The sequence below is a fragment of the Heliangelus exortis genome, chromosome 2 (genome assembly GCF_036169615.1).
Source record: "Heliangelus exortis chromosome 2, bHelExo1.hap1, whole genome shotgun sequence".
Taxonomy (NCBI): Eukaryota; Metazoa; Chordata; class Aves; order Apodiformes; family Trochilidae; genus Heliangelus; species Heliangelus exortis.
The window spans coordinates 133,029,349-133,053,878 of NC_092423.1; the positions used below are offsets into that span (position 1 = coordinate 133,029,349).

The following is a 24,530-nucleotide window of genomic DNA, read 5'->3' on the forward strand; positions in this document are numbered from 1 at the left end:
AAACAAATGCAACACTTTAATTCCCCTGTTCTAAATGAACAGAGAATGTAGTTCAACTGGTAATATACCACATGCTATGAAGATCAAGAGCAAGTCAGCAAAAAAACCAAAACCAAATACGCATCTTAAAATGATAAAAGAAGTCCAAAGACCAGAAGTCATATGTGTCTTTGCAAAAAGCTCAGTATGACATTGTATTCTGTGTTAAATCATAATAGTGATTTTAGTGTGAGGAGTCATATGGAAATGGCTCTTTAAATTTGTGTGAGGTTTCTACAAAGGAGCCCAGACAGAAGCACTCTCCGAACTCTTTGCCTAAACTGTACTGCTACAGGGATATGAAGGTCACTAGAAAAAGGGCTCTACTCTAGAGGTAGAGTTTTACAATAATAACAAATACATGAGTATTTTGTGAAGAAGCTGATGTTTGTTCCTCTCTGCTTCTAAAAGCTGCAGGTATACACTACTTTCCTAAAAGCTGGGAGTATCTTGCAGGAAATAAATAAAATTTTGTAAATAAGCAAACAACAATGGAGATCAAAGACTATTTTACCCTGAAACTCATTATTTTGCTTGACATTTGTATTATTCACAGTTGGTAACTGGGCTGTTCATTTGAAGGCAAATGCTGATTTAGTTTCCTGGACAGTCCTGGCTGCCTTACACACATAGAGCTAATTATGCTCACCCAATGAAATCAAAGGGAAGGAACATAAGAAAGGTCAGTCATCACCACTGTTGGTACCAAGATACAATGTATGTGTTTCTTGGAGGCCTGTGCTGAAATGTTTTGAGTGGTGATGCCTTAGGAAAGGAAGAGGGTGGGAAAAGTTCTCTGCAATTAACAGCTTTTAGAAAACCACTCTGGGAACATACCTGTGTTTCAACATCTGTGAGTTTTCTGGTCTGCTCTGCTGTCTGACTGAGGAGGCTGGTCCCTATTTCAAGCATGGTGGCGGTGTGGTTCTGCACAGCATTCTGCTGCAGCTGCACCATCTCCGATTTCATGTTTTCCACAATGTAGTTCTCAAGCTGTGAAAGAGAAAAGGTTGCAGCTATGGTATCTTTACCTGTTTAGGCATTCCAGTGGTGTGAGAATGCATAGCTGGAGTTCTGGTCAAAAGAGGAAACGTCAGTGTTTTCAGTGGGAGCCCAAGTGACCCTATGGCATTTAGGGTAAGGACCTGACTATCTGGGTAGCCCCTTTCAATCACACAGTCCCAATGTTTTTCTAAGTATCGCAACCTGCTGGCATGAGCTGGAGCAGGTCCTGCCTTCCTCCATTGGTGTCAAAGTTGAAGAGAGCATTTGTGGAAGAGGTGTCATGGCAGCTGAAAAATGAACCAGTAAATAAACAAAGCTCACCACAGGGAAATGTCAGATCCTATTTATACATCATAACTTACATGAGAATCCTACCTGGGAGAGAGCCTACCACATCCTACTTTCCCTGGAATGTTCCTATTGCACATTTATTCAGCAAGATTACATCCCCACAAAGACTGTCACAAACACAGCAATGAACACATGCTCGTTTAGCTGTGATCAAAAAGTTGGAAAAGGATGGGACACTGTCATGGCAATAAAAGAAAGAAATTGTTGATTAAAAACAAATAAATATATTTTTTGTCATTTGCTTTTGTTGTATTGATATTAATTAGCTTGCATTTGCAGTCAGTTGAATAGAATCTGAATTAGGACCCTCTAAAACAGCACTGCTGGGAGAGGATCAATTTATTGTTTGTTTTATATAACATAAGCAAGGCCATTCCTTTCTAGCTACCTCAGTCCTCACTCTGCCACAACATACCAGGACTAGTTTACAGAATTATGAGGTTGTTTCTTACTTACACAAGCATCATTCTGGCATCTTGCTTGACGTATTCCTAAAGTACTAATTAAAAAAAAAGGTGGCCCAGAATATTGTTTTTAATATCTTTCATTGAAATCAGCTGGAGTCCAGCTGAATTACACCAAGTGAAAATTTGGTCCTCAATTGCATTTCTTGGCTGATAATTTTTTTTTATGATTAGCTGATTCCACACTTAAGCAATCAGTATTTTTCCTAATAATCTGGATCAATTTGGACCTGTTTCTGCAACAGTAAGCAGGTTTCATTGTGAAAAATAAGCTGCACAACTAAAAAGTAAGAAACAGATGGAGTTGATTTAAAGACCAAAGAAAGGAACCAGAATGAGCAACACAGTGTGATTAATAAGAAATGCTACTTTTATCTTATCTCTAAGCATTCCTGTGCTTAGGGGTGACTACTGTTAGATGTTCTGATGAGCCACATTAGCTAAGCTCTCAAAAGAGTTATAAAAAATGTGATCATTTATGTGCACCTCCTACTAGTTTTAAACATTTTTTTTTACAGAGAAACAACACTGTGACAATGCAAAATATTTTCTGCATGACACTGTTGTTGGTAATTTGTTTGTCTGTTCACAGCAATTTGGAGAAGCACTTAATATCCATGGTGGTCAAAAAAAAAAGTGAATGTCCTGCAGTTTCAGAAAAAAAAATAATTTACTTCAATTGGCAGGCAAACACTCTGGGCTGGAAACCTGTAGAGTGCTTTAAGTGGTGGGGAAAACTTATTGCTGAATACTCTGGTAAGTCTTAAAATGAGGTTTAACAGCCAAGGAAAACTGTGCATTGCACAATAATTTCTGCAGTGGATGTCATTGTTTTCCACACCAAGTGTAAGTTTACTTTGTTTTAATATATTACTGGGAGATAAATGTTATAGATGTTAATCTAGTTCAAGGGAGATTTTACGGTTCCATTCTATTGTACCTCTTGCTTTTATGTTCAGAAGTATTTTGCCTGTATAAAACTTTAACATCAGATGCTGCATTTTTAGCCACTCTACTTCTTGTTTTGTGGTCCACCTGAGTAATAGATGTCTGGGGAAACCCCCCATTTAAAAATTAGGTTGACTGTACTTATTATGCAGCATAAAGAAAAATCCGATGTTTCACACATCGATGAAAAAGTCTCCTAGCTCGGGACATAAAAGTCATATTTCAGATTTTTTTGCCTGTTATTTACTCACGTTACAGGACTGATTGTGTTTGGAACATCTAAGTGCTAAATGTGTGGAGCTAGAACAGGTTTTGACTAGCAAAAAAATAGGCGTAGTTTGAGGTGTATCAGATAATTTATATTTTAATTAGTGTAGTCTAATACACACCCCAACATATCCAGTCTTGGGTAATTGTCTCTCGTTACTCATCCCAAAAACAAACTCTGGTTAAATCTGAGACTGATTCATTATACCAAAAAAGCTGATTTTCCTGTTTCAGAAGTACTTTTTAAATACTTTTGTCAATATTTGGTGTTGGGTACACTGCTGCTAAGATTTCTCTGGGCACGTATCAGGAGTATCATGAGCTTTCCACTCAGGCAAAGGAGGTTAGAACAAGAAACGAAATAGTGTATAGATTCTGTTACACTAATTCCCCTTCTTTCCTTCACCCACTTCTTTTAGTTTGCTCAAAAGATTTATTGGTTGCAGTACTGGCCCTACTGAAATCAATGGCAAAATTCCCACTGACTTTTCTTTCCCACTGACACTGAAAATTTCACCTATTATTTTTATTACAGGAAACCAATATTTACCCGGTTCATTATGGCCAAGCACTGAGTTTTATCTGACACATTCCCTTTTCAGAGGCTTTGTGTGGAGGTTAAGTGTACCAAACCTCAGAATGAACTTTCTTTCTTAGAGGGATAACATCTATCTAACAGGTGATAAAAGGATCCTGCAGGGTGGCCTCACAGAAAATGCAACTCACAGAAACCTATTCATGGAACATGTAGGGTTTTAAGACATTTTTTTGATCCTTACATCCTATAGTCAAGTTAAATTCAGTTTCTTTAGGGATTCTGCATTACATAGTAAATACATAGTGAAGTAAATATATAATGCATGAAATACTCTTTGCAGATGAATTTATTTTTTACTTTTGTATTTTCAAATCCTTGTATTTCCATTTCTTCTTATTTAAGTTACTTTTAAATGCAAAACTGAAGCAAAATTCTTTTCTATGTTCTTCCTTCCCTCCCTGCCCCAGCCCCATCCTACCCCTTCCAGTTTATGACTTTCTATAATTCCTTTATGTCCTTGCTATTAATTCATCTGCATCTGTTTTTGGTAAGGCTCTTTACATTGCACAGGAGTTTTCAGTAATGCAGAGTTACTGGAGGGATGCATAATAATGCTATAACATTCTTAGAAATAAAACTGTCAGAAGTTTAACATTCCAAAGGATTATTACTTTAAAAGTATCAAGATTTTTCTGGACAATGTCTATTGAATAATCTTCATAGAAACCACCCAAACATTAATAGAACTATTAAAAAGGAAACTGTAACTTAGGACCTAAGTAAATGATAATGGCTTGTGGCAGATGGCTTATAAATAAAGTAAGAGCTTTTTCTTTTACTTTGACCAAGTAATGATGGTCTCATATAATTATATGTTAAGGACTGCTATGATACCCAGATGACATTAGGTTTTCATACACTCCCTTAGAACAAGGACACCAGTTAAAAATTATAAATTCTCCCTCTCCTACCACTAACCCTGTATTGCACATCTTTCAGAATAATAGAAAGACAATGCACCAGGGACATTTTGTAAGAGCTGCTTTGTCTTCTCTTGCTTTGCATACCTGAAGATGTACTAACAATACTATACTACACCGATCAATGACAGTTCTTTTCTTCTTTCTTTGCTTTTCTGAGGAAAGTCATACCTCCCTTCACTGACAAACATCCTCAGGGAGTCAGATATAAAAGTGGCATTCGATGCAATTAGAAGTTGAAATATATAGAATACTGCATAAGCGTTTTCGACCTTTGTGGAAGCCAAAGAAGGAGTTTATCACAAAGAAAATCAATTTTATTTGTGCATTAAAAAGGCCAACATTACATGTATTTTTTAAAAATAGAATCTTCTATGAACTCTTTTTCAATGAGAAAAATTGGACAAAACAAATGTAAAGCTATGCAGCCTTCTTGTATTACAGATTCTAGGAGCAGAGATAAATCTGCCCATTATTTCTGACTATATGTGATCAGTGAGGATCAGGGGAAATGAACATGGATGGCACATAAAGGCAATGAATAATGCTGAAATGTTAACATGTCACTCTGCACCTGATTCAGAACAGCTTTGCCTGGGTTTTAAGCATGGCAAGGAAAGTTTACATCAGCCAGAAAAAAATTGCAGGTATACAATCAAATAGAAAATGAAGATGACTGCTATTCAAAACCTATCCTCAATTTAACTTTTGTATATTAGGGGAAAGTTTTTCTAACAGTACAGATAAACAATACTGATAGGGATTCTGTGTTAAAACTTCATCGCTGGGGATCTTAAAAGAATACTTTAGTTACCAATCAGGCAGATTATATGGTATTTTATGGTTCTTTCTAGTTCTATATTTTTTTAATTTTCAGTTTTTTATTTCTTTATTTCAGATCTAAGCTCACAGATTCAATATTTGGAATCAAACTCCAAAATCTTCATTGGACTGAGAAGAGGTTTGGAAAACTCATGAAGAAAATTTTTTCCTGAAGAAAATTTTAGAAAGAAATCAATAAAAAAAAGGAGTTGCATGAATTAAAGACACAAAAAAATTAAAACAAACAAACAAACAAAAGCAACAACAAAACAAACAAAAAATAAATATAAAAGTACACATAATGATACAAATAAGAGGAAATTGGCAAAGTGAGGAAAGCTACTGTTTCTGAATGTCTGAATATACCTCAGTAAGAACACAGTCTGCAGAACCATCTGAGAAACTACTGCATTAACCAGCTTTGAAACTACAAAATGCAGCACTGTGTTGTACTCAAGATACTTCTATAAGGCTGCTTTAGAAACTACAGTCCCTGAAAATCAATTTGTGGATACTTGAGCTTATGCCAGTGGTAGCTTGGCATCTGTAACATGTTATGTTATGCAGTAAAATACATAAAATGTAATAGACATAAGAGCTAATGATGGTGGAAGACACTGTATGGCATCTCACTGGAATCTTGGGGAACTGGAAGCAAAAGTGTATTTATTAAGCACTGTATTTTAATGCTAGCAGAAATAGTCCTTGCTACATCAGTCATGAGAAGATATGGGGAACACAGAGATCTTTCAAGCTATCAGAAGACTTCTCCAGTCTTCTGATTATGCCCAACAGGATAACATTCAACATATGGGTAATTTATGTGAGCAAGAAAGTGTATTTTCTCTTCCTCACAAAGTATCTGGCATATCAAAGACAGGTTTTTTTTACTTAGTATTGATTGCACTGGCCTGATAATTCAATCTAAGCTTTCTACTGACACCTTCAAGAGATATTTCCAATTAATTTTTGAAATTTTATATTACTCTAAAGGCTTGCCGGCTTCTAAACCAAAATCAAAAAAATTGTACAAATGAATTTTGCCATTTCATTTTTTTTAACCTGAAAGCTTAATAAAGTCAATAAGCAGCATAAATGAGAATCATATCAAATGTGATTAAATCGTCCCATAAGGAAACCACTTTTAACAAGTAAATCAGAACAATATGTGCCCGTTTTCTATTGATTATTAATAATTTTTGTTCAAAGAATTACCAGTTAATATTAACCTTTACAGATTCTATTACAACGTCAAGTGTGTTTTTCTTTCTATATCTGACATTCCAAACCACTGAATTCTATAAACTAAACTCATTTATGATTATACAGTAGAGTGCAAATGTGAACTTTCCCCAATATATACTAAAGGAGAAAGCATAATTGTAGAAAAGGCTAAATCTGAAATCTTAGCCTAAATGAGTTAGCATCTGGGGGGAGGCATGTTAAGAAAATATTTGCCTATTAAAATGTGAAACTACTGAATTTTCTTTGGCAGAGACACTTTTGGTGAGAGGTACTTTCCAGAATGACTAATTTTGTAACAACTTCTTTGTCAAAAAATATTTTAAAACCTTATGGCTCATTCTGGAAAATGGACACGACTTAATATCAAAATGATTTCCTATGGTGCCTATGATGTTTCACAGTCACATGGTTAAGGACTGAACCATGGTAGGGTTTTTGCCTTGGCCAAAATGAGATTTAGTGCAGGGCCAGTGATCCTTGTGGCCATGATTAGTGCTCAAGAGGTTATCTTTACTTCAAATCCTCAGTTTTGGGAACCTCAGTACAAAAAGGACTTTGAGGTGTTGGCGCAAGTCCAAAGAAGGGCAACAAAGCTAGTGGAGGGTTTGAAAAACATCCCTTATGAGGAGCAACTGAGGGTGTTGGGGCTGTGTAGTCTGGGGAAACCCAGGCTGAGAGGAGACCTTATCACTCTTTACAAATACCTGAAAGGAGGTTGCAGTGAGAGTGGGGTTGTTATCTTCTCACTGGTAACAGATGACAGGACAAAGGGAAATGGCTTCAAGTTGCGTCAGGGGAGATTTAGGTTGGATATCAGGAGAAACTTACAGTGTTCTCAAACACTGGAACAGGCTCCTCAGGGAGGTGGTTGAGCCTCCACCCCTGAATGTGTTTAAAAATCATCCGGAGGTGGTGCCTGGAGACATAGTTTACTGGTGGGTCATTGGTGATAGGCTGGACTCAGTGATCTTGAAGGTTTTTTCCAGCCTGAGCAGTTCTATGATTCTATGATCCTAAATCACAGGGGAAAATGGAAACAGAATGTATCTGCAGTGACAGGGTGTTTTGTGATCTGCTCTATGGCAGAGCATGCTGCTACCAACTTCTGACTCTTGGTGAAGCCTTTTACAAGCTGAAGCACCTGAGCAGCCAACGTGTTTTTGAACAGATGAGATCCCTCACCCCACTGTATCTTATTTAGTGAAAAATGTTTAAAGGAATCTTAGCCACACTAGGTAGAATGAGAATATTGCTACCATGAGGCTTGTTCTAATAATGGCAAATATATTTTATTCTGGTTTATGTCTTGTGTTTGGCATTTGACTGGAATACCATGATCTCAGTTTATGTTGAGGGCTGGTGTTCATCTCCATTGATACCTAATACAGCAAAGAACAAAACCTCTGTGTGCTGTAAAATCCATTACCCTGCAGAACCCAGGGAAGCACAGGCCTGAAATCTGCTGAAGTACTATGGAGGATCAGCCATTAACATGTAGACAAACAATTATATCTTCTCCCACACAGTATTTATGTGCATGGATTTACAAGAGTGCACACACTATAACTTTATGCATTACATATGTAGGTAAAGAGCAAGATTCGTTTGCGGCCTGTAAATTTTGGCTGTATTTATGGTTCTTAACTTTCATTACAGTAATCTGGGCATAAGTGTTTTAATGATAGATACTGTGGATACATTAAAATATTTACCTAAGTCTAAGCATAGATATTAAAAAATTATATTAATACATCTCTTTTGGAATCACTTTAGAATTTTAAGGCACAAATAAATGAAATTTCCAGAAATATCTGCAACAGTGAACTAAGAACTTCAGTTTCCCAGAGCACTATGAAATAGATAACTACTAGTACAAACTCTTAACACCTTTTCTTTCTATTCTTGAAATTATATATATACCCATTAATCTCTAAATGCCTCTCATAATTCTAACCATTTTAATGTGTGTGTAACTCTACATACTGGAGAGAGGTTCCTGCCAAAATATGTGAAGTCCTAGAAATTTTGGTTTCTGTCTGTGCTGATGGAACTGGTTGCTTGAGTAAATGTCAAATAGTGAACTAAAATACCCAAATAAAATTGTTGACATATACTTCCAATAATTATTAAAATTAAAAACTTACATAAAAATCTCAAATTGAATCTGTTGTATTCAGTATACATGTATTCACATATGCACATACATAAATTCATTCCATTACATGGATTATAAAAACCCTGTTTTAGAATTTTCAGTGGAAAGTTCTGAAATTCACTAAACCATTTAATGAAATATCAGGTACTCAGACTAGCTTGTGGAAAATACTACAAAACTTAAAACAAAAGTATTACAAAAAGACATATACAAAAGACAAAAGTGCCTGCATTTATCTGAAGTGGCATCGTTCAAGATAAATACCCTTTTATGGCTGTAATAATTGTGTAGAATGATAAGACATTTTTATAGGAAATATGAGAGCATCCAAAGGGAATAAAGATAAGGCTGGTCCCTCTTTTCATTAAACTCCTGTGGGGATTTTGAAAGGGAGCAATCACAGGTTTCCCTTAGGTAAACGTGCTGATACAATCTCCTTCATCCCTGGTTGTTGGGGTGAGATTCACAATATGATTATGAATCAGTTCCTTGTCCAGTTTACTTCTTGAATGGTACAAGAATAATGTCAGTCAGAAATGTAAACCTGCAGGTTTCTCTAGAGATCCCATATACTGGGAATTAGTATTATCATTTCCATTAGTTGCTAAGGGAATAGTTGTATAGGAGTTGCAATGATGAGGAGTAGAATCAGTCTGCTCTGTGCTTAGCAACAAGCACAAACTTAGTAGTAGTGACAAAAAATTGGGTTCAGAATTTCTTCTTTAATTCTGTAGGATTAAAAAATGGTCAAAAAAAAAAAAAAATCAAAGTTTAGGGAAAATATAAAAACTTAAATCTTTTGAGAATATTCCTGCATTTAAATCACTGTGAAGAAGTGACAGCTGAAAAGCAATGATGGAAGACTCTCACTCCTCAGGCCTTGCTTTAGGAGCAGCATTTTTCTCCTGTTTTTTTTTTTTTTTTTTCAGGGTCTGGCAAGAATATTGCCTCCTACTTCAGTTTATCATAATCACAGCTCTTCCTGGAAGCCAATGTTATTGTGAGGCATTCTTTTGTAAGTCATGAAATCATGTGGGGGACTTTCAGCATTCAGTTTCATATCTGCTAGTTCACTGTCAGTAATAAATTCATAGGTGAACAACAGTTATATGAGGGTGCAAGCACACGTGCAGAACAGTTGTAGCTAATGATAGAGAAAGAGGGATGTATATTAGACATTGATTGCTATGCAAAGAGATGAGCAGGTTGTAGGCAGCAATTTCAAAGTGTTTCTGGTTTTACAAGGGAAAACAGAAGTCACTAGACATGTATGTACAAATGTTACATCTAATAACAAGGTAAAAAGAAGCAGTCACAAATGGTTTAAGATTCTTGCAAGGGCAATAAAAATTCAAAGAGTTATACTAAAAGTGGAATGGAATGGTTTTCACTACTTTGTAATAGTAAGAAACTATTTGGATAGGCCCTTTGGACAATCTGAATATTAATATCTTCCCAGTGGTATTGGCAGCCACAGCTGCTCCCGCATTCCCTGGAGGGTGGCAGGGTGGCTGTCAGAATCACCCTCTCACTGATTAAGTTGCTACTTTTGTTTGCAAATTTCCACACAATGTCCCTGTGCCTGAAGTGATAATGATCACAGTCATTTCCGATTTGTAATCCAGGAACATGCACTGGCCCTTGCCCTGATGGAGCTTCACAGTTCACAAATATAAAGTGACAGTCCTTAAGGCATGATTAATGGAGTGAAAACACAGAGCAATGATTCAAAGACAAGACACAACAGTTATTTCTATGTCTGTCATTCACTCGAATCTAATATGAATTCTTAGCATTTATCATTGCTTTTGCTTTCTTAATCGTCCTTCTACAGTACTTTAAATTTTACAATAAATCCCAAGGAGGTCATGTATTACAGTAAGACTAATGTTTTCTTGCCAAGTAAAAGTGTATTCAGAAGGGTGGTTTTGTAATAACTAAGAGGAATTTACTATGTAATAAAAAATACATTGAATAAACCAGCATATCAAAATAACAGGACTATTAAATAAAAGTAAAATATCCCAGTCCTTTAAAACATGCTGTAACTCTTCACAATCAGAGATGATCAAGGTTTGAAATCAAATACAGATATTCCTAAAGTTTCAAGTATTCAGATTCATTATTTTAGTTCAATCTCATTTTCATAACGTTAGCCATGTGGTACTGTTCTTCACCCTCAGGGGAAAGGAAAAATATCTCTTGTACTGACTTTTTAGTTGCAGTACTTAAGTGCAAACTTTCAGGTCATTAGTTTAACCACATGTGCAGAACATGCAGGAATTAGGATAACATTTCTCATTACTACAGCTACTCAATTGAAAGAACTGTGCGTATCTATCACTCTGTACCATAATAGCAGAGAATAAAGTGGTTATGAGAAACTTGAGAAAGTTTGGTAGATGTTTCACTAAAATGTAGATCACAATTATGGTAATAGTTATACATTCTGCCCATTAGCTGGCAATAAAATTCACACCCTGTGGTCAGAACATTATGGCATAGCAATGTTTTCAGTACTGAAAGTAGGTGAAAAATCTTGACAGGCACCAAAAGAATGTGTCTGTGACTCTAATCATATCTGTTGCTCCTGGGGGACCTCAAGAAACTGTATCAGTTACTGCAAAGCACATCTGTACTTCACTCCCATCAGCAAACACCTGATCCCAGAGCACAGAAAACCTAAGCCATGCAAAAGTCAGGAATAAATTCAGAACACAGGTTTTCCACCCTTGGTTTTGATGCTGGTGGAAGCAGTGTAAACTCTGGGCCACGCCTGAAGGTGGGGAGACCAGAATACAAGGGCAAATAGAGCCGTACAGGAGACGTGTGAGATAACAGACCGGGAAACCCTGGTTTCCCCACCACATCCCTGTCTCATCTGGATCCAATTCCCTCTGTTCAGAGGTAATGCTGCGGTCTCATCTCCATGAGGTCAGATACTGTGAGGTTAGTATGAATTTATCTGTGGGAAAAAAAAACATTTGATCCTCTACTGGGATGACACAGGAAGGTTAGGTAAAGTCTGGAATCCTGACATACTGAAGTCAATGGAGGTTTTGCAATTAACCAGGATTTCACCCCTGACACTTCACTTTGCTTTTGACTTTCAGCTCTAGAACAGGTAAAAATATGTTTCCAAAGCCCAAATGAATGTTGTTATTTTTTTATGAGTTAGCTGTTGGCAATTCTAATCTGCTCTGAAACCAAACTTTGGGGTTTGTCAATTTACTGTAAACATGTTAACATGCTATCCAAAATTATTTTCTTGTATAAAGCATGCTTGGTATCATCAGTGCAAGTGTTCACAAAGGGATTATCAACCATATTACAGTTGGACCAAACTGCTAGCTTCTAGACATGAAAAGAAACCCAAAACACAAGTGCTTCTGTTCCACTGGAAATGCCACACTACCACAAATTCCCATCAAGAAAAGTGAAGGAGAGATGTACATTTCTGCACAATATTTAGAATGCTTAATGGATTTCTGTGTGATAACAATGGAAGTGTTCATTTTGTCAGTGTGATGACAAGGAAGCAGGAAAACAGGACTTCATTCTGTTCCTTTCTTTGCAAGTAGACCACAAGGCTATCACAAAGGTGTTTTCTATAGAAGGAAGAATACAGGAAGGATTATGTAAAATGAGTAAAAGCTGCAGAGTTCCAGTTGGGAACTGAACTTCCTGAAAGGTCAAGGTGTTGAAGGTGTGTTTGAAGCTTATCTTTTTGTCTCCCTGCATTTCCAGCAGCAGATCTGTCACAGCTGGGCAACAGCAATAGCTCTGCTTTCATGGCACCTCAAAGGAGAATCATTCCAAGCAGACCTTACAATCCACTGCTGCTGCACAGGAAAAGGTCATGGTATGAAAACATCTTCATCATCATCCACAAACCTGTGGTATGTGGGACCAGAAGCTCAGCTGTAAAACTGCATTAGCTTGGCTGATCTGAACTCATTGTCCAGGTAGGACTTCTTTTACTTGCAAACATACTTTATATTTTAAGTAGTATGCTCTCTTTGAATGTTCCTTGTCCAAAGGAACAGCTGACTGTTTAGAAATCCTACTTCTCCCTCTTGTTCATGCTCTTGTAAACACCTGTGTTAATCTGGGTTTATGCAAAGTTCCCTTTTATCTGGGACTGTTGCTCAGCTTTTCACTAACATATGGACAAACCAGACTCCTTTCTTGAGTGAAAGCACATTTTTACAAGAAGCAGAAATTCCCTCTAACACTACTAACAAAATTCCCTACAGATTGCTTTTCAGACATTACAAAAATGTAAGAGAAAAGCAGTCTAACTTTTTTCCCTTGTCCCAACTCCCAGGCCAGGGATTCACCCAGCCCTGCTTCAGCATAATGCGTTCATAATCTTGCCTCTATTTTTGTTAGACAGAAGGGATATGGACTCTGGATCACTGGTGGCTGGAGCTGATTATTCTTGGGACATTTCAGTAGGAAGGTTTAGTCTGTTTCCCACTTTCCTGGTGGTGACAGTGTACTCGTGTATGTGACAGTCGATTTCATAATGTGTAAGAAGCAGCTTCTGTTCCCATCCTGCCAGAAAAGATTGTGTTCAACAGATGAGTCAGTGAATTTATCAAGCAAAAAGGAAGCTGTCACTGATAACTCATTTGCTGCTAAAATTAGAGTGTGAGTCGCTGTTTAATAGAGACAGCTATAAAACACATTGAAATAGAAAAAGCATCTGAAAAAATCAAGTGAACTTTGAACTTAGAGCTTTCCAGCTTCTCTGAACTTTCCATGAGGCTTCTAGTTTGTCTAAGAAGTCTCTGATACACCTGTGAAATAAGAAACTGAAACACACTCTGTCCCAGTAATTTTCTTTCATGTGGCAGATCTAATTTCCTTTTGTAAATGCAAGTTAAACAACTATGGACTACCAAAATCACAAATGTCACATTAATGTTGACAGAAAAATGTTTCCTAGCATTTGTTTCCTATTCCAATGTTCTTTTGTATTGGTTGGTAAAAAAATATCCCATAAACATGAATGGAATTCTGCTATGTAAAATTCAAACGTAACACCAGACCATTTTGTCTTCTTATTACCCAGGATGCTTTGGACAAACAGTGACATTTAAAAGAATGAAGTGACTAGTGACAAATCTGAAGAACAGCTCAGGGGTGGATGTGTTTCATAGCTACATTTAAGAAAGGTGGTTGGTCTTGGCCCTTGCTGGAGATCAGCTGAACCAGCACAAAGAACACTTGAATCCTTTACTCCAATGGATCTTCATAATCCCCATCTTTTAACACATGGTTCACAAAACCAGAATCATAAGAAGGCTTTTTAATATAAAATGGCTTTCCTTGTCCTGAAATGTTAATCAGATTGGTATTTCATTTTATTTCTTTTATACTTAAAGCCTATTTTACTCTTGCATGAACTTTAAGCTTTTATTGAGAGGAGTGAGATGAATGTCAAAAATGAAATGTACAGGATATAATTAGCTCTGGTGGATTTAGTGGTTGCAGGGGTAGACTCTTGGAAATAATCTTGAATTGTTAAGGAAGAAATTAGATGATAAAATATTTTTATTCAAGTACTTCCTAAGATACTGTGAATTGCTACTCTTTGGTATACCAGTAAAACAATTGCTTAACACATGAATGCTTTAAAATAGTGTCTTTTGTCTACCGTGAATATCCTTTGAGGATAATTTTATGTAATATATAAATATTAAAAGGCACTGGTTTATTGTCACTTCAATGATTTAAATTGATTTTCAACAGTTAAAAGTTATTTAAAAATAAAAGAGTAGGGTTTCTGGACAGAATGTTGTGTGAGAAAAATACATTGGAATTCAATGTGCAGGTCAGTCTTTCTGGTAGAAATAGTTAATCTCATGTAAAAAGGAAAGAACATAGAACAGAACATGAACATTGCTGAAAAAAACCCTCACAGCTGTACTTCCTCTTTACTTCCAATATCAGATTAAATTAGGTATTTCAACTGTCCCTCTAATTTTATTCAAGACTTAATTTGTCTCTCAAATTTAGTGAAATTTTGATACCATTAAAGGAAAGGTTAGTCATCTCATTAAATTAAATTTAAATTAATACATTTTTTCTAACATAAATAAACAATCCAAATATTTTTATTGGACAAATTTAATGTGATGTTCACTTAAGGAAACAGAGCATTCTGTAAGACTTTAAACTCACAGAGTGAGCTGAAATATTTTTATAAGACAATACCAACTTAAAGTCAACTTTGTATTTAGTCCTTTTTGCCTTACTTATACTTTTTCCAAGTAACAACAACAGCAATAGCTAAACAAGTGAAAGAAGGTCTTTCTGGTAATTTTGTTTTGTTTTCACAGTTAATAAAATTTTGTCTGTTCCATTTCAGCCCACTTAACTTGTTCCCAAAAAGGGCCATAAATAAAGCCAAGATGATATCAGTCTAGGAGTAAGCCCCACACTTGCCATATGGAGTGAACTTGCATACGAAGACACAAATTGATGTAAATTCTCATGGCTGTTCTTTGAAGAGGCAGGACTTCTCTCTCCAAATCTTTAGCTGCATGTATAGGCCAATACTCATAGAATCACAGAATCATAGAATGGCTGGGGTTGGAAGGGACCTTAAAGATCATCTCGTTCCAACACCCTGCATGGGAAGGGACATCTTTCACTTGACCATGTTGCTCAAGACCCCATCCAACCTGGCCTTGAACACTTCCAGAGTGGGGGCAGCCACAGGTTCCTTGGGTAACCTGTTCCCACATCTCACCACCCTCAGAGGAAAGAATTTTTTCCTAATGTCTAATCTAGATCTCCTCTCTTCAAGTTTTAAACCATTTCTCCTTGTTCTCTTGCTACACAGCCATGTAAAAAGCCCTACTCCAGCTTTCTTTTAGGGCCTCTTCAGATGTTGGAAAGTCACTATAAAGTCACCTTGGAGCCTCCTCTTCCCTAGGCTAAACAACCCCAACTTCCTCAGCCTGACCATAGGGGAGATGCTCCAGCCCTCTGATCATATTAGTGAATCTCCACTGGACATACTCAAGGAGCTCTATGTCCTTCTTATGTTAAGGATTCCAGAACTAAATACTCCAAGTGGGGTTGCACAAGAGTAGAGTAGAATAACCACCTCCATCTACCAGCTGTCTGTGTTTCTTTTAATGCAGCCCAGGACCTGGTTGGCTTTCTGAGCTGCAAACACACATTGATGGCTCATGTTAAGTTTCTGGTCTGCCACCCCCCTCCAAGTCCTTCTCTTCAGGGCTGTCCTCAAACCATTCTCCTCCCAACCTGCATTCATGCATGGGACTGCTTCAACTCAGGTGCAGAACCTTGCACTTGACCTTGTTAAACTTCATGCAGTTTGCATGAGCTCACTTCTCAAGCCTGTCAAGATCGCTTTGGATGGCATCCCTTCCCTTCAGTGTGTTGGCTTCACCACACAGTTTGGTGTCTTCATCAAACTTGCTGAGGGTGCATTTGATTCCACTGTCCATGTCACCAATGCAGATGTTAACACCACTGGTCTTAGTACTGACCCTTGAGAAACACCACTCATCACACATCTCCATTTGGACACTGAGCCTTTGATCACAACTCTTGGGGTGTGACCATCCAGCCAGTTCTTTATCTAATTAGTGGTCCATCCATCAAATCTATATCGTTCCACATTAGAGATCAGAATGTCATGTGGGACAGTGTCAAAATCTTTGCACAGGTCCAGGTAGATGACCTCTGTTGTCCACTGAAGCTGTGACCCCATCGTAAAAGGCCACCAAATTAGTCAGCCAGGATTTGCCCTTAGTGAAGCTGGGTTGGCTGTCACCAGCCACCCCTTTGTTACCTACTTGCCTTTGCAGGGCCTTCAGGAGCGTCTGCTCCATGATCTTGCGAGGTATAAAGGTGAGACTGACTGGCCTGTAGTTCCCTGCGTCTTCTTCTTTTCCATTTTTGAAAATGGGGGTTATGTTGTCCCTTTTCCAGTCAGCGGCAACTTCACCAGACTGCAAGGACTTTTCAAATATGGTGGGCAGTGGCTTTTCAATTTCATCCAACAATTCTTTCAGGAACCTTGAGTGAATCCCATGAGATCCCATGGAATTCTTCATCTTCAGGTTCTTTAAGTGGTCTTGAACCTGTTCTTCATCTACAGTGGTGGATCTTCCTTTTCCCAGACCCTGCCCTTGGCTTTTGTAACATGGAGGGTGTAACCAGAGTCCTTTTTTGGTGAAGACAGAGGAGAAATGGTCATTGAGTACCTTGGCCTTCTCTACATCTTGAGTTACCACCTCTCCTTTTGGACCCACTTTTTCCCTAGTCTTCCTCTTATCATTGACATACCTATAGAAACGTTTCTTGTTGCCCTTAACCCCCCTTGCTAGGTCCAATTCTCTCTGCTTTTGCTTTCCTAACCTGATCTCTTGCTACTCTGACTATTATTAACAATATCAAATGCATATGTGGGTGTACTGATATTTTTGCACATAGCTGAAATTATGAGCATCTGTTATTATGCAGTCTCCTCCCATGGAGAACTCAGTCCAAGATCAGGGCATAAGAACTGAACCAAAGCCAGCAAATAATTTCATTAAAGACCTCTGAAATCTAGTAAATGAAAATGCCTTTGACCATTATTGACCCAAACTGTATTTTACAAGTGAGCTGTTTGTGATGGGATCTCTAGACCATTAATAATTTCCTGAGCCATGCAGTTAAATCACCCTATTCTTTTTTTTTTTTTTTTAATTAGTTAACTACATAAAAGGGCTACTAGTGATCTCATTAAAGTCAATGGCTCAAGCAGGTTTGTTGCTGTGTGTTGTGGGTTTTTTTTCTTGTTGGTGACCTCCCCTTGCACAAAGTAGTTAACAGATCCTTTTTGGCTGCAGAAATCTATACCAATTAGCTCTTCAAAGGGACCCTCAACTTAGTTAAAATCAGCTCCTCAAAGATTTATGCTTGCTTGCAAAATCTTAGCATCTGTTTAGAAAGCCTTATTTTGGCTGAGTTTCCACTGCTGAGTTTTTACTGGACTTGTTCTTGCCACTGCAGTTCAGTACTAACTTTGGTAACTTCAGCCACAGAAATGCATCACCATGGGTACACAGAATTAAGCATACTGGTATTGCAAAGAGATGGACATTAGCAAAGCCTGAGGCCAACACAGCTCTCATTTTAATAATGGAGCATTTCTATGATCACTGAGATGATTTGCAGGCACACATACATATGTACATAATGTGGAAAAGTGAGCAGAGTTCAGAAATTTGGTGAATTCAAATGCCAGGCTTCATTCTACATGCCCCCTTCATTCAAAATTGTATTCAGAGCTTTTGATATTCCATAACTTTTCCCTCCTCACATCTTAGGGTTTCTTCCAGCCTCATTATTCACTTGAAAAGCAGAAAGTTAAAGTTTAAAGCCTTACTTTGATCTGAGATGTCATAATATAAACAACAGAGGCAAATACTTCTTTGGTGACTACTAATCTCTCTGTAAATCTCCTGTTGAATCAGTGCTAAAAATAATTACATTCTGTGTTATTTGGCATTATTCATCTCTTCACTTTCATACTCTGGGAAAACAGAAAAATATTGCCAACTTTAAAGGGTTTGTGATCTTAAGATGTCTCATAGCTAGCTTGTTACATACCTTTAGTGCCAAGGACACCATGGTCGATGGGCTCTAAGCTCTGTTCTAATAAATTTAAACAGGGCACAATTTTGCTCTCTTTGCTTACTTTTCTCAACAAGGAAAGAGTGTGAATCACTCTGATAAATCAGTATTAGCCTACTCAATTCAACTCTTTTACAAGAATATTAATTTAGTCTTGTGAGATTGGGGTACCGTGTAAGTTATTTTACTATTTCCTTTAACCTGGGTGCTATAACAATTTACCATTAAGACTGTAATTTCACTAATACATCCCAATAGGCCATGGCAGGAACAATAATGATTAATGCTTTTGGAGATGATTGTTGGCATCCTACACTAGTATTAAAATAGGCAACCTAAAACCAAAAGTATATTACTGTTCAGTCAACTTGCAAAATGCAAACAGATTTCACAGTGCCATATTAAACTGTATATATAGTGTTAATTATATATTATTATATTATACAGTGTCAATGCACCTTGCCTTTCTATCACTTGTATTAGTCTAGAATCATATAAGCACAGAACAGTTTGGGTTGGAAGGGACGTCAAATAACATTTAGTAATAACCCCCCTGCCATAAGCAGGGACACCTCCCACTAGACCAGGTTGCTCAAAGCCCCATCCAACCTCGCCTTGAACACTTCCAAGGATGAGGTATCCACAACTTCTCTGGGCAACCTGTTTCAGTGTCTCATCACCCTCACAGTAAAGAATTTCTCCCTAATGTCTAACCTAAATCCACCCTTTCCCATCTTAAAATCATTGCTCCTCTTCCTGTCCCTAAATGCCCTTGTGAAAAATCCCTCTCCAGCTTTCCTGAAGGACACATTCAGGTACTGCAAGGCTGCTATGAAGTCTCTCTGGAGTCTTCTCTTCTCCAGGCTGAAGAATCCCAACTCTCTCAGCCTGTCCTCATAGCAGAGGTGCTCCAACCTTCTGATCATCTTTGTGGCCCTCCTCTGGACTCTCTCCAAGAACTTGTGGGCTCCAGGAAGTTTTTTGTAAAGCAATTCTGAGTCTAGTCTAGTTAGAGAATGCTCACCATCTTGTTCATAAAGCATACTCCTCTACAGTAAAAAATCTATTCATTATACTTCAACATTGTAGCTCTTATATAAACGAAAGATCACAGAAACATCTTTAAGGTTAGTCTTTTAGGACAAGAATCTCAAAAGTGCTAAAGTTTAGGTGATCCAGATGTCAGGTGTCCTCGGTGTCTTTTTCCAAGTTTTTGTTCTGAATTTTGCATGAATCATAGAAAAAAATTGCAATTTAACTCCTTCTCACAGCAGCTAAGCATTAATAATTATAATAATTATAGAAAGCATATGAGTGTGCTTCATGGTGTATTTAAGATTTCAGGTTTGCATTAGGCAGACCCTGAAGCAGACCCTGAACATAAAATGGTGAAAACCTATTGATATGAGGTTCTCAGGATGGGTGATCCCATGCCAAATCCATCACAGATTTGTAAAATACTTCTGTTTTAGTGCATTTATACCATCAAAATTCCACTGTAGGTGTCAGACTTTTCTAAGTCTGTGGCTTATGGCCATATTGTGCTTCTGTACTTAATTCCTGCAGATTTCTTGTTTGGACACAGTTCAGTGTAAGATATTCAGAAAAATCCTCCACAAATTCTCTATATAAATAAAGTTTTGGCTTGCTGTGTTGTGATTACAGAAATTCTCACACCCCACATACATATCAGTTGCACAGCATTCAACTCTGACAACCTGTTTTCCAAAGAAATCAGAATAGACATCTATACACATAAACTTCATCAAGCCAGTGCTTTTTTTTTTTCACAGACAGAGCTAACTACCCTTGCAAAAAAACAAACCAAACCAAAAAAGTTTATAAGGATTCAGAATTGATGGAATTTTTCTGAATTTGTCAACTTAACATGTGGATGTGAGACCAGAAATGGTCTCCAAAAATCACTTAATATCAAATTATGGATATGTTCAACACTAGAAGTGATCCAGCACCTACTTTTTCTGTACAAAAGAGGCATTGAAAGGGATATGAAGACATTGCCAATACAAACAGGTTTCAAATTAACTGGTTTTTATCAGTCATCACTTTAATGAAATAGAACTTCTTTGCTTCCTTTTTCCAAACAATGTGGTTTCTCATGTTGGGTCCACTTCAAAGTGGTATTATCAACTTCTGGTTACCTACATAGGTTATGACTGTGGAAGTAAAACTGACAGCAAAGTGTAGATTTCACATGTAAAAGATTTCATTATTTTTCAGAGAATCCATTTTGTTCTTTCAAATGCTTACTGATCATTGTATAAGAGGGCTTTTGTTTCCTGGGATGCAGATAAGGAACATGGGAAATAAAAATATCAAACTCTCATGTTTCAAGACTTGCAATTAAAGCCTTCACCTTCTTCAGTGACAGCATGGCTACTGCTGAATATGCTCATCTCAGATGGTCTTTAAAGCTTGGCTATTATGCTTTGGTGATAGAGGACCACATCATCAAGATACATATAGCATCACTGAGCTTTGTCAATTTTCTATCAAGCATCAGGGACAGAACTAACAGGTTGGGCAGATACAGGTTTCAAAAAAGTCCCTAAATGTATCACCACACCCTTATAACGCAGTTTTCACAGATGGTATAATTTATAGATGTCAGATAATCTACTGCCATTAAGCAATCACAGAAATTTTAATTCCCCTTTTCTCTATATTTTCTCCCTTCCCCTTTCTTTTCTCATTCCCTTCTCCCTTTCTCCGTCCCCATCATAATATAAAGCAGGCATAGACATTTTTTCTCTAGTTTTTCACTCCAGATGAAGGTACTCCAATATCTGTAAATATATGGGTTGATTTTTTTTAATGCAACCTGAAGTACAATTTGAAAAAACAACAAACAATGGCACAATATTTGTTAGTCTGTAGGAAAAAATGCTGAACCTTCAGGGTTGGCATAATCAAATCAGATTTCTCAATCTGACAATAAGTGAATATCTGCAAGAATAACTCAGAAATTGGAAATGGGCATTTGTTACCCCAGTCTTCAGTGTATATTTAAAGTAAAAGTTTTATATTACTGGATTCTTAACCTGGTTTTCGTTGTGAAATTTACACTTTTCATCATAATATTTTTTTCATTCATTGCTTTTCCTTTATGAATAAGTGATCTCAAATACAGTAAATTTCTGTCTTTCCTTACAAAAATTTCAGGTTTCCCAAAAAGTTTTAAAAATAAAGGATGCTATACACTGCTGGCAGTGAGCATTTTGGCTGGTACTTAGCTGCTATTTAGTTGGTATTTAGTCTTCTAGGGGATTTAGGAACACTTACAATTCTGCCCTCAGGCTGTGAGTTTAAATGTACTTATTCATCCCTCTGTGGGTTTTAGCTGCAGCACGTCCTAGAACAGCTCAAACACTTCAAAGAATGGGGTATTGTCAGACTTTGTGGTGAAGCAGTGTGGTTCCACACATTACAGTCCAGATATTTTCAACAATTAATTCTTTGAGAGGGGGAAGGCATTGATAAGTTGATGTCAAAGCTGTTTCTCCTCCACTGTTGACTGCCAAGACATTTTGTTCACAAGTTATGATGACAGAATTTACAGGCTTAATACACTTGTCGAGATTTGCACAAAAAATGTGACCAACCTCATTGATTCAGTACTATTTTGCAATCTCTCTGATGAAACTAATCCTATGTACTTTGCAGTCCATTATATACACCATAGAATTTCTTTCCTGCCTATTTCCTTCTCACATTCTATTTAAAGGTTTCCTTTTCTCTGTGGCTCTTTGGCTCATTATGTATCTTATGTCTACACCTTTAAGCAAAAGCATTTAGCACCCTCTTTCAGCACCTCATCACCTCACATAGGAATCTCCTGTCCCTGTGTTAGCAAAACCAAAACTTATTTCCTTCAAAACCATCTTATTTTAATGCTGCATAATTAAGACTGTGATTATTGCCCCTGTACTCAGCATTGGTGAGGCCACACCTCGAGTACTGTGTCCAGTTCTGGGCCCCTCAGTTCAGGAAGGATATCGAGGTCCTAGAGCAGGTCCAAAGGAGGGCAACCAGGCTGGTGAAAGGACTCGAGCACAGACCCTATGAAGAGAGGCTGAGGGAGCTGGGGCTGTTCAGCCTGAAGAAGAGGAGGCTCAGGGGAGACCTTATCACTCTCTACAACTCCCTGAAAGGAGGTTGTAGCCAAGTGTGGGTTGGTCTCTTTTCCCAGACGACTTTCAACAAGACAAGAGGGCATGGTCTTAAGTTGTGCCAGGGGAAGCTTAGGTTAGATATTAGAAAGAATTTCTTTACAGAGAGGGTGATCAAGCATTGGAATGGGCTGCCCAGGGAAGTGGTGGATTCTCCGTCCCTGGAGATATTTAAAAAGAGACTGGATGTGGCACTCAGTGCCATGGTCTGGTAACTGCAGCAGTAGTGGATCAAGGGTTGGACTTGATGATCTCTGAGGTCCCTTCCAACCCAGCCAATTCTATGATTCTATGATTATATTTAATGTGAGAATGGATTTAGGGTTGAGAAGTTTTTATAGAAGTGCATAGTCACATTTTATATAGTCATTACTGTAACAGCCTCCTGGGGATGATTTGGGTTAGTTGTTTTCTATCTGAGTTAAATATTTATCAGAAGAACTATTCTCCCATCTATACATGAAGCTCTACAGTGTAAATACCATTATTGCCAAATTACATAGTTGGGATCCATAAGTCACACTCAGAGTTCTTAGTTGAGTTACTTGGAACATTAATTGCAACTGTATGGAAAGAGACTAATGTACAGTCCTAAAATTTGGGGGGAGAGGGGAAGGAAGTCAAAGATTAAAATAGAGCAGAAGAATGAAACTACAGGCCTGATTCTGCTTTCATTACAAACATTTGGACTTGTATGACTTTGCTCCAGCTTACTTCACAAGTGGTTATTGAGAACTTCCAAGATAATTTCAGGGGGGGAAACATGACCTTTACAAGTAACAATTGATGAAGTAGATACATTTAAATTATATTATTTCAGTGATCAACCTGCATTTCTTCTCATGATGTTTTTGTGCAAATATTTTTTTTCTAAGCTACAGTTTTTGTATTGTTATTCAAATCTAAGTCTTATCCTCATCTGTCTGACTCAGCTGGAGATAGTGGAGCTGATTTGTGCCAGATAAGGATGAGCACCAGAGAAGGATCTTAATCTTTAACAATGGTTGATATTCCTAATTCTGTAGCTGATTGCACTCTGGACAACCTTTCTTGGGCAGTCTGTGCAAACAGATCCCAGATCAGTTCCTGTAGATTCTTGCTGGAATGCAATTGAGTAACTATAAACCAGTTCAACATTTTTAAAAATTAATGATTTTTCCTAAAGAGCAAGGAAGAATTTCTTCTGGCTAAAGTACTGTGTTGCAAGCTGTATTCTTGTTGTATAAGATTAGAAACTGACTCAGCAAAATGGCTTCCATCATCTGTGAGAGTAAAACAATCTACTGTGGCAATCTGAGGATAATGTTATGAAACAAGTTTACTTTTTAGTAGCATTATCTATTGCTTCATTGCCTTGGGAAATAAGTTAGTGGGTTAAAGGAGAAGATAAATAAGAAAACATTCTGGGGGATTTTAGCCCTGGCAATAATTAAAGTATTTTCTTAAGAAATTAAAAAATACAAGAACAGAAAAACATCAAATGGCTATAATGATTTATGCCAAAGTTTTATCTTGTTCAGAATCCTACTTCTGACAATGGTCAATAGTAAGAGCTCATTGAGAGAAGAGCACGTTTAAGTTCTCTAGGACAATATATTTTCCAGTCTATCCACAGCTTAGGAACTGAGGTAAATTTATATGACTTTGTACTTTTTAGTCACTGCTGGGCCCAACCCTCATGAATTTATCTAACATCATTTAAAAAACATTTATATTTTTGGCCTCCACAACATCCTGTGGCAATGAGTTCCATAATTTTATTATGCATCATGAAAAAAAGTACTTGCTTGTGTTTGTTTCTCTCTAAGGGGAACAGGGACAGATGAAAAGGCACTGTATTTACCCAGGAATGGGTAACAT

At 37.4% G+C, this 24,530-nt stretch overlaps 1 protein-coding gene across 2 annotated transcripts in view; it reads right to left on the reverse strand.

Annotated features, from left to right (window-relative positions):
• Positions 1-24,530, reverse strand: part of ANGPT1 (angiopoietin 1) — a 156,945-nt gene that overhangs the window by 82,774 nt on the left and 49,641 nt on the right. Inside the window, exon 2 of one of the 2 annotated variants that reach the window (XM_071738202.1) lies at positions 877-1,032. The exons of the other annotated variant lie outside the window; for it this stretch is intronic. Coding sequence (XP_071594303.1) covers positions 877-1,032 — 156 coding nt within the window. The remainder of the gene's footprint in view (positions 1-876; positions 1,033-24,530) is intronic. 2 annotated transcript variants of the gene reach the window in all.